At 28.3% G+C, this 18,849-nt stretch overlaps 1 protein-coding gene across 1 annotated transcript; it reads right to left on the minus strand.

Moving 5' to 3' along the window:
* Nucleotides 1-2,932: 2,932 nt before the first annotated feature.
* LOC103573061 (synaptic vesicle membrane protein VAT-1 homolog-like) lies at nt 2,933-15,154 on the minus strand. The gene is made up of 7 exons (XM_053736820.1): nt 14,565-15,154; nt 8,745-8,874; nt 8,300-8,515; nt 6,968-7,116; nt 6,722-6,881; nt 5,998-6,424; nt 2,933-5,367 (listed from the first exon to the last, which is right to left on the minus strand). The coding sequence occupies exons 1-7, from the start codon at nt 14,867-14,869 to the stop codon at nt 5,342-5,344; spliced, it is 1,413 nt and encodes a 470-aa protein (XP_053592795.1). The 5' UTR covers nt 14,870-15,154; the 3' UTR covers nt 2,933-5,341.
* Between the last annotated feature and the right edge of the window lie 3,695 nt (nt 15,155-18,849).

An 18,849-nucleotide genomic window follows, 5' to 3' on the forward strand; every position in this document is an offset into this window, starting at 1 on the left:
CTTATGTTTATTTCGGAAATAATCCGCAAATTTCTGATTTAGATTTTGAATGTTACTGAATTGAAGTGAAGAATAAAAAGTTTTACTTGAAGAAATGAAATTCTTGGCAGAAGAAATTATTTTGCTTAAAATTTCTTAATTTTAAACTATAAAATTTTTGAATTGAAATTTGAAATTCTTGAATCAAGAAAAGTTTCTTAGGACAAGAAATGTTAAATTCAGCTGAAGAATACCTCAGTCTTAACTGAAGAAAAACCTTACTTGACTGAAGATTGTTAGTTTTATTGGAATAAGAAAACCTTTCTTGAGATAAGAAATTTCAGGCCTTAGATATATTGAAAAAAAAATCAATTAGTCAGAGATGGGACTCAAATCTAAGACTCTTCGAGAGGCAATCTCATGCTTTGTGCCTGTAGCCGCAGTGAATGATTGAAGTAGGAAACAATTTATAAATACAAGTCGCTCAAATGGGGTTTTCCCCTCCTCTTCACCTTTAGCTTACTTATGAGCTCCGTGTCTCTACTGCACGTTAAAAGTTTGACCTTTAGTGGTGGGGCTTTCAGCCAAGAAACTTTCTTGGTGCAAAAAAGCAAATTATTGCCGTAAGAACTTATCATTCTTGGTATATGAACGTAAAAGTTTTGGTTGAAATATGAACATATTTGAATTAAGTAAATAATAGTCTAGAATGAAGAGAACTGTTTATTTAGATCATGAAATAAAATTTCGACAGAATAGAGCAGAATTAAGATTTTAATTCTTTTAAATTCCGTCTTACCGATTTTAACAGAATTGAAATTTGCAATTCAGTCGAATGCTGTTTTGCAGAGTTCGACAGAATTGAGCAGAATTAAAATTTTAATTATTTTAAATTCTGTCTTACCGAATTTAGCAGAATGTAATAGAATTAAAATTTTTAATTCGGTCGAATTCAGTTGTTTAATCAGGGTAAGCTATTCAGTTTTCATTCCCTGTAGAAACTAGCTCAAAATATTGTTTTAATAAAAAAATAAATTTTTTAACTTCCCGCTAAGAAAATCAAAAATTTTCGAAAAATTCGGGAAGTTATAGTTTTCACCCTGATTTACGGAAATCGAGTTTTCATCAGATGTGGACGTTTGAAGGTCTTAGGAAGTAGGGGTATGCGAATAATTCGAACTTACGAATTACTCGTTCCGAATCAAATATTAATTGTTCAAACAGTTCGCGAATTATCGAAATTTCACTGAATTTTTTATTATTTCCAATTTGAATTCCATTATTTATATATATAATTTATAAGAAAAAGGTTATACATGCAATATATTAAAATTCTCTAAAAAAAAAAACTTGGAGAAATTAATTTCGAGAATTTCAAAATATTGCATATGTAACCTTTTTCTTATAAGTTGTTTTCAAACGGAAATTAATAATTATAAGAACCATAATGAATTGAAAAGATCTCTTGCCAATATTAGTATCTAGATTTTTTATGTTACTGACAGAGATGTACATTGAAATTGAGCAATTGTTTTCTCCGGGTAATTGATTTTTTATCAACAAGTATATTATTCGTAAGTAAAATATTTTGATACACGATGGAATAGAATTCATATTGGAAACAATAGAAAATCCAGTGATATTTCGATAATTCGCGAATTATTCGAAATTTTTCGAATTATTCAGGAACTTTCGAATAATTCCGATAAGTAATCTCGAAAAGTTAAAAAAAACATCGGTCTATCAGTTGACCCTGCGGACCAGTCTCAAAACTTCCCGCTGTTTTCGAGCTCTTCGAGATCAAAAATATTTTTGTATGCCTTTGTTTTCGAAAAAAATCGTTTTCCACCATTTTTTCTCCAACGAATGAATTTTTTTTTTTTACATTTTTTTACATTTACAAGTTTCGCTGATGTAGTCTTGAAGCTGAGATAGGTGCAGATTTGTTGAGTAGAGTTTCTTAAATCCATTTTGACAGGTGTGAATCAATTGATGGATTCTAGGAACCAAACTACACGGGAAGAAAATTTCACTAAAATTTACGATGTTAACATCGTAATCATGGACTAGACTTTCATTAGCGTCAATTTTTAAATGCCTGACTTCAAAATTTACTATATTCTTTGTTAAAATTACGATGTTAAATAGTAAAGAATATAACCTACATCGTAATTTTAACAAAGACTATAGTAAATTTCGAAAGAAGACATTTAAAAATTGACGCCAATGAAAGTCTAGTCCACGATTACCCATGTTAACATCGAAAATTTTAGTGGAATTTTCTTTCCGTGTAGTCTTCAATTGACCATTTTTTTCAGGATCTTTCTCAGGTTGCAGGTTAGGGAGATTGGGCGGTATTTTGATGGGAGAGTGGTCCTTCATAGGTTTTGGGACCGGGATCACTGTGGCTAGTCTCCGAGAATTTGGAAAGAGGGTGTTGGACATTAAGTATTTGTATAGTTTTAGTAGACATTTTAAAATATCCTCTGATATATTCTTGACTAAAATTATTGGGACTCCATTCAGGCCAGGGTTGTATGTTCTGTTTCTTATAATTATAACTTCTTTTAGTTTTTTCATTGTCAATGGTAAATTCACATGATTATTCGTCTCGTTGCCAAGTATTGGACTCGAGGATTGGTGATATGGTAGGAGGTCTTCAGCTTCTTTTTTGGATTGGAGGAACGATTCCAAATAGTTGTTGTCACTAGAGTTAAATGCGAATATATTGGCAAGAAATCCAGCTTTTCCTCTTGAAGAAATGGTTGGTTGATTTTTGTGATTGAATAAGATAGAGAACATGGATGGCGAGTCGTTTCCATTAATTTTTTTTCCACTGCTGGGATTAGACTGGGAGTAAACTTTTTAGCTACTCTGGTTTCCCTTCAGTTACACGTATTGAAATAATTTAATTATAGTAAATTGAAAGGTGATTCGCATTCAAAACACATAGTAGCATTACTCAATTATAATTTATTCATCAATAATAAGCATTTAGTATAAATAGCAAGTAGAAATAGATTTTTCCATTTATGGTTTTTTTTCTTTAATTATAAAGCCGTATGATATTCAATAAAATAGTATAATTTTATAGTTTACAATTAAAGAACAATTTGGCTAGCTCAAATAAAACAGGATAAAATTAGATAATATATTTTCTCATCCTTCAGAGCTTTAACCCAATAAAAGTTATAAGCTAAAAGCAAATATTTAACGATTATATTTCCACACTATTTAGTATAGCATTATCACTAACTACCTTTTGCAAAAATCTCCCTATTATAGTTTCATTTCCATGTCGTAATTAAAAAATAATTTTTTAAAAATATTTTCTATTATGTTTCATATTATAATCCAGAAATATTTATTACGATTATATTAATGATTCTCCAAACAGAAATTATAGCTGATTTTGATTCAATGTAATTTACAGTTTATAAAATATAGCTGTTTATTCAGATTTAAATGAGTTGTGAAAATATATATAGATTTATGTCAACTACCTAAAATATCATAATGATATCTCGCATTAATTTTCGACTGAGTATAATAAAATTTTACAAAAATATAATTTTTTAATTATATATTACATAAGTTTGGATATAAAGATAATCAGTTATTATATGTTTTCATTTAATATTTAATGATTGAGTTATACTTTTACGTTTAAAATACTGCTGAATGACATTTATTATATTGCTTTCAGCTCATAACTTTTATTTGATTTAGTCTTCAGACCCTTAACTATTGGACGTTTAGGGTATAAGCTTAGGCAACTGAAGTTCAGGCTAGCTTTACACTGCACTTTAAATATCAATAACTAGAGATAAATAAGATATAAATGAGAAAAATAAAAAAAATGTTTTTTCATATTTTTTGCTTAGTTTGAACGAAATATAAAATTACAAATATAAAAAATTTAATTTTTTTTTGTTCTATCAATCATCAAAGTATCTCTCTTCTCATTTAATGTTAATTAAAAATCAGAAAATTTTTATATGCAATCTCTGGTAAAAACTTCAATCACAAATCTACGAAAATGTTATAAGATATGTATTAAATAAAAATCAAATTTATCAAAAGTTTTATAGATTTTACTCAGTGGTTACTATTATTTTTTCTTGTCTTTTACATGAAACTTCTTTAATCGCATTTTATATCTCTTTTCCAAATTATCTAATCTTAAATAATTACTAGCGTAATGAACATTCTAAGAATTTTAATGCTCAAAGAGATGAACTTTATATCAGGGTTTTCGGCAGTATCAAAAAATTATAAAAATACATTAATACTTAAATAAATTATTGAATTTTATCAAATATTGGAAATTAGTTTTTTTTATGATTCTGAAGTTAACGGCAATCAGCAATTTTTTCGAATATTTTTTTTTTTTGTAATTTGTTGTTTTTAAAAAAATCTAAAAATTGTTAAACGTCAGCTAACTTCAGTATCATGTTTTTTTGGTTAATTTCGATTAAAAAAACCCAAATGAATCTATTCCAATACTCCTTTTATTTTTGAATTTATGTTTTTTTTTTAGTATCTAATTGTTTTTTATGAATGTGGTTATTTATTCATATGAACATTAATTACAACATAGAGTTAACCCGTAGTTACTTGCTCGCGGCTTTCACACTTTAGCGATTTTCATACTATTTTGATAACGAATAAAAATTTTAAAATCAAAATACTTTAATTAATTAATAAATAATTTAACAGCATTTAATTTTAAAAACGACATTACACTGTATGGTGCAAGTGAGAGTGTGGCAAATGATCGTATCACAATACTGCTGTCGTGTTTTTACTAAATATTCGCATTCGCATTTCAAAATGAGATGCTTCCGCATTTGGCATTAACACGATAAACTAGCGCTCAGCATGCGAATAATGAAGATTGAAACAAAACTGTGCAAGTTATGAATGATCAGTGAAATAATTCATTATAAAATGAAAAACACTATAAGACACCCAATAGAAATAATGAATTTAGTAAATCTTATAACTTTTAATAAATTTTCATTACTCATTAAATATTTATGCAATCAATAATATAGTATTACAGCTTTCAAACTTTACTAAATATTCTTACCAGAGATGAATTACAATAATTTGTAATGAAATGAAAAAATATTGAGTTTTAATGAAAATATAATTTCATTTCATGTTTATGAGATCATTTGTTCAAATTTTATTATTATTATCAATCATTTTTCATTTACTATTTTAGTATATGCAGTTCACTGTAGATAAGAGTATAATAAGCTTTTTTTTATATAAATAATGCATAAACAAGTATTTTTGTGAACTTGTTCAATTTTAAATGATATTGAAATGATGATTTGTAAACTGCTTTATAAATTCAGCTTGACTCAGTCTCTTTTACAGCTGAAAATTTTCGTAATAAAATTTAAATAATTGTACATTAGTCAATAATCATACACTGTAAAAAATTGGGAGTGAATTCGGATTTTATTTCAATCCGAATTTACTCCGTTACTCGGAGTTCTGAAGCTTAAAGAAAATTACTCCGCATGCGGAGTGAATAGGGATTTTTTTCATGGGCGGAGTGATTTCGGAGTGTCACGGATTTCAATCCGCACTCACTCCGGTCCGGAGCTTTAATACTTAAATAAATTTTATATTTAATAGAAACAGCTGTTAATTAGAAACATAATTTTCTCAATAAATAATCGATTCAGATCTTAATAATTAAACTTAAAATATTATGTTTTTAATTTATAAAATGTTTTAGTAACTCATTAAATTTTAATTTCATATATATGATAAATAGTGAAAATATTAAATTAATACTCAATATAAATGTCAAAATATTAAAGACTTAAGCTCACTATGTATTAGTAATTCTTTTTTATAATTAATACTTTCTGAAAGTCTCCTTCAGAGTGAAATTCACTCCGAGGGAATTAAATAAATAAAGTCATCCACTTCGCCTTCACTCCGCAAATTTTTTACAGTGTAGTAATAAAAACAAGTGCATTGTTGTAATTTATTTACCATTATCAGACGCATCTTCATTTTGGTCATTTTTCAATTCTGTTTCCGATTTCTTTTCATTTTCTTCTGGCTCTCCATGAGATTCTTGTTTTTCGTCTGGGTTAACATTCTTTTTATCCTTCACTTTACCCTTAGTGACAGGGGCAGGTTTAACTTTTGGTTCAAGACTTAAATCGAGCAAAATTTTACCAATATTCTTATGTTCATGCATTTTCTGCATGGCATCAGTAACATTCTCAAGAGCCCATGTCGAATCAATTTTCGGTTTAATACAACCACTGTTCCACAAATTAAATACTTTCTCGACGGCGTTTTTAATAAAACTATGTCCTCCTTGTTGATGCATTAAATGACGAAGGTTAAAACCGGAAATAGTTTTATTATCATCTAAGAGTTTTATCGGTGAGATTTTATCCACTTGCCACCACTAAAAAAGAAAGTTCTAATTATTTATTTTTCTAATCGTCGTTTTCGGCTGTAAAAATTTTCCAGCTGGCAATAGATTATAGAGTCTAATAAATTTTTTGGATTTCTGATCGGTTTATTGAAAAATTTATCAACACAATTAGAATAAAGTGAGTATTCAAAATATTAAAATTAATTAACTATGATTAAAATTAAAAATTCTGAAAAAACTTGGTCTCAGGTCGATCATTCAGCAAATTGGCAAATTTTATAAGTCGAAAACGATAAATGTTTACTAATTTGAGTTCAATCAACTTACAGATCTGGCAACGGAAAAGAAACTTTTAGTTTCACCAGTGAAAAGGTTGTTTGATCCATAGAGAATGTATTTACCCATTGGTTTCAAAAGAGAGTAACATTTGTTATATTCTTCACCATACATACAATCCAATACAATATCAACACCTTCAGGTAATATTCTGAAATGTATGAAATATATATATATATTTAGAATGCAGTTAATTGACTAGTTTAGTTTTTTTTTATTTAACACCAGTTTTTTTACTTTCGAACTTCACTGCAATAATCTGTTCCACGTTCAAGTAAATGATCTATATTATTTTCGGCTTTGAGTTCTTCGTGTTTAGATTTACTGCATGCTCCAAATATTTTTACATCTTTTACTGTTTTTGCCAGTTGAATAATTGCTTGTCCCTGTTAGTAAAATAAAAGTAAAATTCAAGAATTTATTTCAAAACATGATTTTATTATTTAATTAAAAAGTAAGGTAAGGACACAATATTTTTTTTTTCACTAAAAGTGATAAGATAATTTGTTCATTACGATTAATTTTAATAGAACATAAACCACTAAAACATATAGAATAAATAATAAATAATTTCTGATTAAAATCTAAATGTTGCGAAAAAAATCATCATGATTAAAGTATGTAATAGATATCAAAAATATCTTATGTGTAAAATTTTACTTTAACACTCCAACTTATTCATTTTTAAGCGTCTCAATGTAAATCCATTTAAAAAAAAGAAAAAATTTTGTTATCAAGTCTTTTTAATAATGAAAAAATCTCCAAATAAATTTTCTTACTTTGATTATACTAGGTGTCAAATAGAATGATTTAAAAAAAATATTTATACGTCCTTTTGACTCCCGGTACCCTATCCCTGGGACGATAAGGGCGCATAAAATATAAAAATTCAAAATAAGTTAAATTTTTATATTTTCATTTTTGTATTTTTAAATGAAAAGTAAACTGATTAAGAAAAAAACTTTTATGCCTTTACAACTATTAATGATGTACTGGGATACGCCCTTATGGCACCTCTAAATATTTAAGATCTTTTTCATTAATTTTTCGTCATTAAAAGTGAAAAATTAGAAAAAACTGATTCATTAACAAAAGTTGGGACCCTTCAATCTAAAACTTTCAAGTCATATTTTATTTTATGCAGATGATTTCCCTGATTTTTTTTTCAGATACTGACTACTTCATTGAATGGATAAAAATGATCGGCACATAATCACATGTATTAAGCTTAAAACTAATAATTCAGAAAAAATTTATTTTAAAAGGTCACATGCTTACTTTCTCAAAAATTATTCTTTTCTATGAAAAATGGCATTTTAAATTTTGAGGATTTTAAATAGTGAGTGGTTTTCAACTTGTGTGCTTCAGAATATCACTCCGAAATATTACATAAAAGCTTCTGTTAACATTTACTAAAACATGTTTAAAAGTTCAACAAATCTAAAATAGTCAGTGTCACGACCTCGGTATGATTTGGGGTAGAATGTCTCGTATATATTCGTATATGTGTGTGTGAGAAGGGAGATCAGGAGGGGAAGAGATAGAAATATAATAAGTAAAATCACTTACCACGCCTCCTCCAGCACTATGAACAAGAAGACTTTTTCCAGGAGTCAGACAGGATAAATCGAAAAGAATAATATAAGCAACCACATAATTCATAGTTATTGCTACTGCATCGGTGTAACTCATGTTTTCAGGTAATTTAAAAACCGCAGTCTCTGGGACAGTAACAAGTTCAGCCCATCCTTTGTAATCTGGCATAGCAACAACTCGATCACCGACCTAAAATATTTGCATAGATTATTGAATGGAAATTTTTTTTTGGTTCCAAGCAAGCACACTTTCTGCTTTTCTAGTTCCAATAGTTATGCGAAAATTAAGAGCTCAAAAATATCATCATATAATTTTATAATTTTTAAATTGAAATAAAAAAATTAAATAGCTTTTTCTTTCATTCGTACATATACTAATAATTTGGAATATATTATCTATATAAAAAAAATCATCTTACTTTGAAATTAGTTACACCTTCACCAATCATTTCAATTTCACCTGTACATTCTGATCCCATGATAAAAGGAGGTTTACATGGTAAATCAAATGTTCCTCGTCTCACCATCAAATCTTGGAAATTCAAACCACTGAAAAAAATTAAATTTTAGTAATGTGTCTGTTTGTACTAATGAAAAATGAACCATACTGTCGATAAACGTTTGTTTTAATTGATATTATATTTATCTAATCACAGTAAAGTAGTATTAAGAATACTACATGCAGATAATTTTTGAGTAAAAATTACCCATAAAGAATTGGTACTGTAAGGACTTCTAGCCAGTAACTAAACTTTTACCAAGTAACTTTTGGGTAATTTTTACTAAAAATTTCTCTGCGTGTAGGTGTAACATTGAAAATTAAAAAATTATTATAAACTGTCATCATTTGTCGATAATTATCGAATACTATTCAAATATTTTTATTACAATACAGTTGTAAATAACTTATTGGCACATGCCATAGTGTGCACTACAAACGCTTTTGATCAACGGAAAAAAATTAGTTTTGCACACCTCAAGCGCGAAAGCGCTGAGAGTGCTTTATAAACGTTTTTTTTTTAAATTGCTTTAATTTTTAGATGGAGAATTTTGTTTAAGTAATTCAATAAAATAAAAACTAAACGTGTTTTTTTTTTGTAATTTCTACAAGAGATCACACAAAATTCACAAAGAAAAAAAACGCTTTTTTTAAATTTTGTCGACAACGATATCTCTTGAAGAAATGATCCGATTTTGATGGTTAAGAGCTGGTTAGATTTTGAAATTAATCCATAAAATATACTAACAGTTATCCTGAAAAAAATATTTTTTAAATAACTCGCAACGTACTATACCGATGAAGCTCAATTTCGTATAGCATCTAAGAATTAATAAGCCGCTTCGATTGCAACTTAAAATATCTAAATCGGTTCATTCGTTCAAAAGTTGTGGAATATTTACATACATACATACGTATACACACGTACATACACTCGGACATTATTTTGAAATTAGTCAGGATAGCTTCTTAGAACTTCAAAACATCAAGATCTCTTAGAAATTCGATTTTCGAAAATCGGTCCGAAACCAATCTTCCTTTTTTTTTTTTTTTTTTTTTTTTGAAAATTTCCAATTTTCTTAGCGGGAATTTAAAAAAAAATGAAAAATTCTCTATAAAATGAGAGAATGAGTGTACGGGGTTGTTAACGAATCGTGCATGCATGTAAGAGGGCACTAATTAACACATCTTACGTAAAATTTAATTTAATAGCTCAATCAGTATCAATAAGAATAATAATTCTACTCTGCCATCCCTGATAGCCAGACTTTCTAGTCAAAAAACTTGAAACATTTTCTCGAATAACACACAAGGTACAAGTCTCGACATCTCAAAAATTATGAGGAATCTTCTTATTTGAAGCTTTTTTTTGATTGCTGTAAGAATTATTTCGACCATCATTCTTTAATTTAAGAAATGCCATCTAATAAAAAATACTAAAAATTACCGGGTTTTGGATTTTTTTAGAATTTTTTATTAGTTAATGTCTAGATTTTAATAAAAACTTATTAAACTCTTCATAAATAACTTTCTCCAATTGTTGTCTACATCTATTTACTTCAACAATTTTGAACGGAAATTTAATAATTGTTCATTTATTCGTTGATTTAATTTTTCGAATCTTTCGTTGTTAAATTTATAGACAATAACAAGTTTCGAGCTCTTTAACCTCGGGAACTACGAGAAGTTTTAGGTCTGTACTCGATTCTCGACGCTTGGCTTCAGCACATTGAAACATTGGCCCCAAGCCATGAACTTGAAAATTGGAACGTTTTTCGTCCAACGAAAATAAAAAAAGTTTATGCAAGGGCGACTGAAGGGGCAGTTCCGGAGATTGGGGGTGGCCTAAGATTTTCGGCAAACATACCAGCATTTATAAGCGAAACATTTCAGAAATCTAGTCATCCAGTAGATTTTTTACTTTTCAATTTTTTTTCAATTAACTAATTTTTTTTGTAATGATCATTTTTATAGACATAAATCTTTTTCAGATTAATTGAATTCTTTTTGTAAGTCCTAAGTTTTAAACACTAGCTCTCGAGCTTCTAGGAAAATGCTTTATGTATTGACTTGTTAAGCCATAATACAGGAAGGTGTTGTTATATCGTATTTATTATTGAGCGATTTTAATTTTTTTACCCTCGACTTCATGTAGAGAAAAGGGTGAGGTATATGCATTTTTACCCTCGACTGCATGTAGTGAAAAGGGAGGAATATATGCATTTGTCTATAGAGTTCTAGTAATTTTTTTTTGTTATATTCCATTTTTCTCGAAATCTAATTTATCTAGAAATTGGTTGATCATTCAAAATAATCAGAATTTAGTGCTGATGGCTAAAGGCTATATTTTTTTATTTATAAAAATATATTTTTTTTTAAAATACAGTCGCTGGAAAAATCGATTGGACAAAAATCCAGTGCTAAAACAAAATCACTACTTTTTCGTATTTTATCATGTTGGCATAATATAGGCGGCGCAGAATAAATAATCACGCAGGTATTTTCAAGTATTGATGAATATCATCAATAAATAACAATTAATTACGATCTAATATCGATAAGTACCCGCTCAACATTATTAATGTATACAGAATTTATACACGTAAAATTAAAATAATAAAAAAAAAAAAATACGCATTAATGGATAACATAGAAGGGTATGAAAAGTCTGAAATAAAAAAGAAACTATAGACGAATTGGGGCAAATAACTAATTTAAAAACCCCCGACTGTCGTGAATATTTAAAAGAGTAAAAACTAATTTGCGTTCAACAATAATTCAAGATGAACAAGTAAAATATATCAAAATTTAATTTTACCACGTCCCCCGACTTGTATATATTTTACGTGTATCTTAAATTATTGTTAAACGAAACTTTTTTTTTACTTTTTAAATATTCACCAGACCCAGGGCTTTTTAAATGGTTCAGTTTTTCCAATTTGTCTATTTTTTTTTTTTTTTTTTTTTTTTTCACCGAAAGTTGAAGAGTATTTAGTAAAATTTCAGCGTTAAAAGTAACTTTTTCACGCCTCATGACACGCTGCATTAGGCGTATAACCGCTACAAAATGTTCGTTCGATTCACTCACTTTAAGTCTCTGTTACACTCCCATCAGTATGTAAAAATAAGATAAATCATATACTATCATATAGATAATTTATTAAACTTTAATTATGACTTAGTTTTAAGTTGATCGACTCATCAATAAAATTATTTAAAAATAAACATTTCAGTCCAAAAAATATTTTGCGCCAATTATCTTGTATAAAACTTTGTAAATCTGAGAACTTTTGAAAAACACCATTAATTAACACGGTTTTTATTTGAATACCTTCAATTTGGTAATAGGTAGAACCTTATTGAAATTCACCGTCTAAAATATGGTGGTTTAGTTATAAATAATAAAAACTGAAAACCTACGATTCCACAAAATAAAACTCTATTTTGTTTTTCCTCTTTTTTCTCACGGCATATGATATTAGACTGGCCCAAAAATATCGACTATTTTGTTTAAAAAGTATATCGAAAATATTATTTGGGATGACAAAAAACATTATTGTAAAAATTTGAGCCCTTAATATTAATATTAAGAGTTGTATAATCCCAATTCTTGATTTTTTTTACTGAGAAGGTTTTTGTTTCATAACTCTCTAGCCATCGAGATAGATGCAATTGACTTAAATATATTTCTTGAAGGAAATTGAATGCCCTACAAAAAAGGTCTGATTAAAATTTTCCGTCAGGTGAACCATTTCTTTATAATCATGCCTTGAACATTGGTATGATTTTACAATTTGGTTTTTCAATTGGAATTTTGTAATTTATGTAAAAATCAGTATCTGGAAAAAGGCAATGAATAACCTCAAAGGAAATTAAATGCTCTACAAAAGAAGTCTCTTAACCATTTTTGATAAATTCACTCCTTCAAAAGTTATCTAACGTTAAAGTTGAAGTAAAAACGAAATTTAAATTTTGTAAAATAAAAAAATTTTCAATTGCTTGCTGATGTCTGCCATATTTTATTTAATGTAAATAACTATTTGAATAACTCTATAAAAATACTATCACTGACAGCTTTAATTACTTTTTATATTCAAATAACTATAATACGTTGTTTTAAAATGTGCGAACTTGAGTTGGAAGGTTCACTTCTATTAAGAAGAGCTGGGTCTTTTTTCTCTATCACTCAAGTGGACAAATTGTACTATCCTTGTTGCGCCTGCCCAGTAAATGGAAAAAATTTCCACGTTTTTTTCTTGAACAAATTAAAATTTTCAAAAAATAAAAACTTAGATTACTAAACTATAGAGTGATATATCGAGCCTCGTTCTTTATTTTTCGTTCAGAGTAAAGTATTTGTTTGAAAGAAAACGAACAAAAATATAATAACCGACCCGCCTTGAAATAATTTTTCAATATAAAATACCGGATATTTAACCAATTGCATCAGATTATAATTTCAGGTACATCATAATCGAATGGTTAAAGGACTTAAAAAATAAAGAAATATATTTATATAAAAAAAGCGATCTCTAAAAATAGATAAAAAATATTTTTTTAATATTTAAATTAAAAAGTTTATTAAAATCTCTAAATTAATTTAATAAATGCATTACTTGAACCCACATTTTTTTTCTAAGTACATTTTGTTAAGAGGATTTTACATTATACTGGAAAAAAATTTCAATAATTTGCAAGCTGAATAATATTTTTGAATGACGATCTAAAATAAAGTTGATTTTTCGAGGTATCCAAAACCCTGATTATATTTTTTGAATAACTTCGAATTTACTTTACGGATACTAATATTGCATCGAATATTAAATTTTAAAAAATCTTTTGAGTCATAAGAATTATCAAATCAGTTTATTCGCTCGGGAGATATCGATTATTTACATGCATACATACGTACATCCACACCCACACATTCAGGCGACATCTCAAAAATAACCAAAAATAATTACTAAGACCTCGAAACGTCGATATCTGATGGGATTCCGAGTCTTGTAAATCGAACTAAAATTAATTAACTCTTTTTTTTTAATTTAATAAAAAACATCAACGACGAACAATTGTTAATTTAAAATATAACTCGGTTACAAATACATTTTCTCATCCAATACGTCGTAGTATTAATTTGATACTGATTTAAATATTCAAAACTGCCAAATAAAGTTTTAGTGATGCGTGGAAAATTTTAATGTATGAAAAAATCCTTGAAAACTTACGATTTACTCATGAATATTTCTGTAATTACGACGCAAAAAAAAATAAATCGATACTATTTATTTAAATATAAATAATTAATTAAATTCAAATAATTATATAAAAACTATATGTATCAGAAAACTTTCAATTAATATTATCTTGTAATATAAAGTTTATAAATAGTCAATGCTTCAATATCTAAACACAAAATATCCGCTGGATAACATATTTATCTGTGAATAAAATATCTTGATATAAAACATTTAAAATGTTTTCGTTTCAGCTACTGAATATTTTTTTTATATGTACTTAGTTTTAAAACTTTATCAATCCGATTATACATAAAAACTTATCGATTTATAACTTTTTTGAAGTAGAATTAATTCGTCCTTCCTGTAAATCGAACGAGAAGCGTCTGATACTTGGTCGGTAATTTAACGAATAATTTTATTTAAATTTTAAATTCAATTTGTGCAATAAAAGTGTTTTAACAAAATATAAAAATGAAACAAAAAAATTCAAAATTACTCACCATACTTTGACTTTAATAAGAACTTCGCCCTGATTTGGAGTTGGCTCTGGTTTCTTAAGAACTTTGACATTTTTTAGACTACCAAAGCTATTAAGAACAATAGCACGCATATGCTTTGGTTCAGATGCCTGTTTGCTGTCATCATTTTCGTTAGGTTTTTCTGACTCACTATTTTCTTCGACTTTTTTATCCTCAACTTGAGTATCTTGGACGTCGCTTTGTTCATTTTTTGTTGGAGAGCTCGTCTCTTCAATTTTTTTCTCTCCTTCAGCAGATGGGCTATTTTCTGTTTTTTCTTCAGCCATTTTATATATATTTTCTACGTATATATGTGCAAAGTTGTAAATTTATATTAATTTGAATTTATCAAAGAAATATATACCACTAATCGTTGCTAACTAATAAAACTATTTATTAAAAATGAAAATATTTTTTACACTATACAAAATAGTATACCGGCGTTTTTGTAAGCCTTTAGATTTTTTTAGCGACACTGTATTCTCGCTTCTACTCTTACTGCTTTAAAATTTAATACCGGCATATAACTCCGTCTCAACTGTATGCATCGAAACCTTCACTGTTGTCGGTTGCTTAGCAACTGTTCCTCCCTATTGTCATTTCATTGAGGAGCGGCTTCCCGAACTGTATTCGTCATATTTCGGTTATTCTCGTATTTTACAACCTTCCCGAATGTTCCCGAATTCATTACATCTAGGGTGTGTTCAGAAACTCACTGGATCACGTCTCCTTTTTTCTATACATAAATAATAAAAAAGATTTCATCAATCATTACGTATCAGATATTACCCAGTAATAAATTTTAATGCACTCTGAAATATGTCTTCATCATTATTGATTTTGATTATCCGAGATATACATCGTCAATAATATAAACAAATCCTACAGTGCTTTTGTTTTATGACTACAGAAAAAAAAAAAAAAAAAAAAAAAAGTAACTCATGGAAAAATCTAATTTCTTTCTCTCTCGTTTTTGACTTTTATCCTATTATAAAAAAAAGAGCATTTTCTTAAAGTATATGAATCGATATCCTTATATTGCGCAAAATTTAAAAAATGTAAATAAAAAACTGGATAATAAACTAACTCAGTAGAACAGCCCCACGCTCTTTCGATGTTTTTGAAGCTCAAAGACGTGTGTCGATAATATTTCCTGGCTCAAAAATATATTTTTTTTAATTTTATAAAATAAGAAGATTAACTATTTTGTAAAATATCAGAAAAACTTTTTGTCGTTAAGTCGTTTCATAATGCGATCTCGCCTGCTCAAAGAAAAATGATAATTTCTCATAGCTGTATACAGAAAAAAAAGATTTCTTAAATCTTTATGAGAATAAATGAATTCTGTAAGTACTCACGTTGTCATTCTTTTTCAATGTAAGTAAAATATATTTTAGTATACTGATTTAGTAATTATCTCCTTGCTCATGCTTAAAGAAGTGAATATAACTGTCTTTGTTGCACTCATAACAAAAATTAAAAAAAAAAATGATTTACGGAGAGAAAATTCTTAAAAATACAAAATTGATAATCTTTTGTCAAGACCCCAGACAAAGCTTTTCTTTGGTGGATTTCAATGTTTGTCCGTAAATTAAATTGAATCAAGAATGGTTTGCCGTTATTTCTTAAAGCAATCGACTATTTATCAAGTAAAAAAAGTTATAAAAATTTATCTCATATTGAATCATTTATTCAGTAAAAAGCCTCAGTTATTGATAAACTATATGTTAATGAAGTTAATTGGTACCTGACAGTAACCCAAAAGGTTTTGCAGTGAAATTTCTTTAAAATAATTTTTCAAGAGTTCGAAATTTCTAGATGTGGAATTTAAAGAAGTGGAATCATTTTAAAATACATATGGATAGGATATAGCAGAGACGGTGGTATTGTCAAGAGATATTTGACTGGATAACGTCTCTAACCGAAAAGTATAACGAAGATCTTATTTATAAAACATAATAAACTGAAAGGATCTAAATCTAAATCGAGTGTAATTATTCAAAACAAGATCTTTATTTACTTATGCCTAAAAATATATTATATAGTCATTTTTCTTTTATAGAAACATTTTTTTTCATCACTACAGGGAAAAAAATCTGAAAACCGCCTGACCCTGCGGGCCAGCCCCAAAACTTTCCACTATTTTCGAGCTCTTGAGCTCAAAAATGCTATTGCTAATACATTTTAGAGCTTTTCAGGCTCGAAAACAGTGATGTCGCACCTTTCATTGCGAAAATTCAATAAGCCAATAAAAAAAAAAAAATAATAATAATAATAATAATAATAATAATAATAATAATAATAATAATAATAATGAAGTAAATCGTTTTTTTTTAATTTTATATCAATAATATCTTTGAAAATAATGAACCGATTTTGATGTTTAAGGTGACATTCGACGCAATTTTTTAACCACTCGTTAAAAAACCTTCCCGATTAGAAATTTCAGTTCGTTTTTTATTAGCTCCGAATTAAGCATGACGAATTTCGAGTTCGAGCCAAATGAGGCGACGGCATGCAATCAAAATTATTATTTTAATAAGTTTATTATAATATTTTTCACTTATTTTCAAATCGACTTATGTAAAGATTGTGTTAAAAACATGACCACAACCATACAAATGATTTTTAAAAAGTTATTAACTTCAAACTCCTGTAATTTTTGGACCGTACGTTTTAGAGCTTATGAGCTCATGAACAATTTGGTAGAGCATAAAAATTCCTACAAAAATATTTATGACTGAAATTTTTTCCTCAACGTCAAATGAAGTTATAGGATTTGTTATAAAAAAAAATCGGTCTATCGGTTGACCCTGCGGGCCAGCCCCAAAACTTTCCGCAGTTTTCGAGCTCCTTGAGCTCAAAAACATTGTTATGATTATAATTTCGAGCTCTTCGAGCTCGAAAATACTGTTGTATGCTATTCTTTTAGGAAAAAACCGTTTTTTAGCATTTCTTTCTACCACGACATCTTACGAACGAATTAACCGATTAAGATATTTGAGGAGGCAATCGACGCATTTCATTGAGTTCTAGAGCTGATCAAATTTTGGGATTGATTGGATGAGTCGCTTCAAAGATAATTAAAGAAAACCGTTTTACACCATTTCTTTCTCGATCGATTTCTCTCGAACGAATAAACCGATTGAGATAGTTGAGGCGGCAATCCACGCGTTTTATTGAATTCTTGTGCTGATTAGATTTTGGAATTGATCGATCCAGCCATTTCTGAAAAATTAAAAAAAAACTGAAAAAAAAAATTTGTTTTTTTGTTTTTCTTTCATATCTTAGAGTCTATTTGATCGATCGATTTGAAATTCTCAGAAAAGTTGATGGCCAACAAACTCTTTTGATTGCCACCTTAAACATGTTAATCGGTCAGTTCATTCAAAAGATATTAAAAGTTTACATCCATACACACACACCCACACACACACCCACACACACACACACACACACACACACTCGGACATCCTTCTGAAAATAGTCAGAATAGCTTCCTAGGACCTCAAAACGTCGACATCTGATGAAAACTCGATTTTCGAGAATCGGGGTAAAACCAATAACTTCCCGAATTTTTGAAAATTAATAATTTTCTTAGCGGGAAGTTAAAAATAAAATTCTCATGCTATTAGGATAGGGAAATTTCAAGAGCGAGCGCCATCTTTTAAAATTGAAATAAAAAATCGTTCTTTTGACAGGATTTTTGTTTCCATACATAGAAACTTCTTTTACAGCAGCCGGAACAGAAAAGACATATCAATTTTTTTTGGAGCACCCTATAAAGTTGAAAATTTTGTGTTCTTGTATATAAAAATTCTATGGTTATCCAGACAGCATTCAAGTCGGAATGACTGCTTTACGACGTCTTTTTGAAAGCATCCTCAAGAAGTCTTATGATGACTTCTTAATGGTGTCATTTTTAAGAACTCTTAATTAAGAGTTCTTGAAGACTTCATAAATAAGACGTCAGTTTTGTGACGTCTAAATGTATTCTTTTTTAAATTTCTTTATGAAGTCAAAATTAGGAGCTCCTTAAAGACGTCATGGTAAATTCATATTACAGTCTTATTTGTGAAGTCAGAAAAAAGAACTTTGAGAACTCTTTTTAAAGCCGTCTTACTAAGTTCGCTAGGTGGCTCATCCGACATCTTGAGAACTTCTTAAAGACTTCTTTAAAATGTTGATAAGACGTCTAAATCATAAATAGGAACTCATTCAGAACTCATCAAGACGTCATTTTGCTATCTGGGTAAATATTATGTGT

Source organism: Microplitis demolitor, chromosome 2, assembly GCF_026212275.2.
Source record: "Microplitis demolitor isolate Queensland-Clemson2020A chromosome 2, iyMicDemo2.1a, whole genome shotgun sequence".
NCBI classification, from domain to species: Eukaryota; Metazoa; Arthropoda; class Insecta; order Hymenoptera; family Braconidae; genus Microplitis; species Microplitis demolitor.

Bases quoted from the DNA above. Each gene is read 5' to 3' on its own strand.
- LOC103573061 (XM_053736820.1), bottom strand. From the start codon at position 14,869: ATGGCTGAAGAAAAAACAGAAAATAGCCCATCTGCTGAAGGAGAGAAA. The intron at 8,875-14,564 runs GTGAGTAATTTT...AATTTTTTTCAG, and splicing joins CTTATTAAAGTCAAAGTATG to TGGTTTGAATTTCCAAGATT. The intron at 7,117-8,299 runs GTAAGTGATTTT...TTTTACTAACAG, and splicing joins ATAGTGCTGGAGGAGGCGTG to GGACAAGCAATTATTCAACT.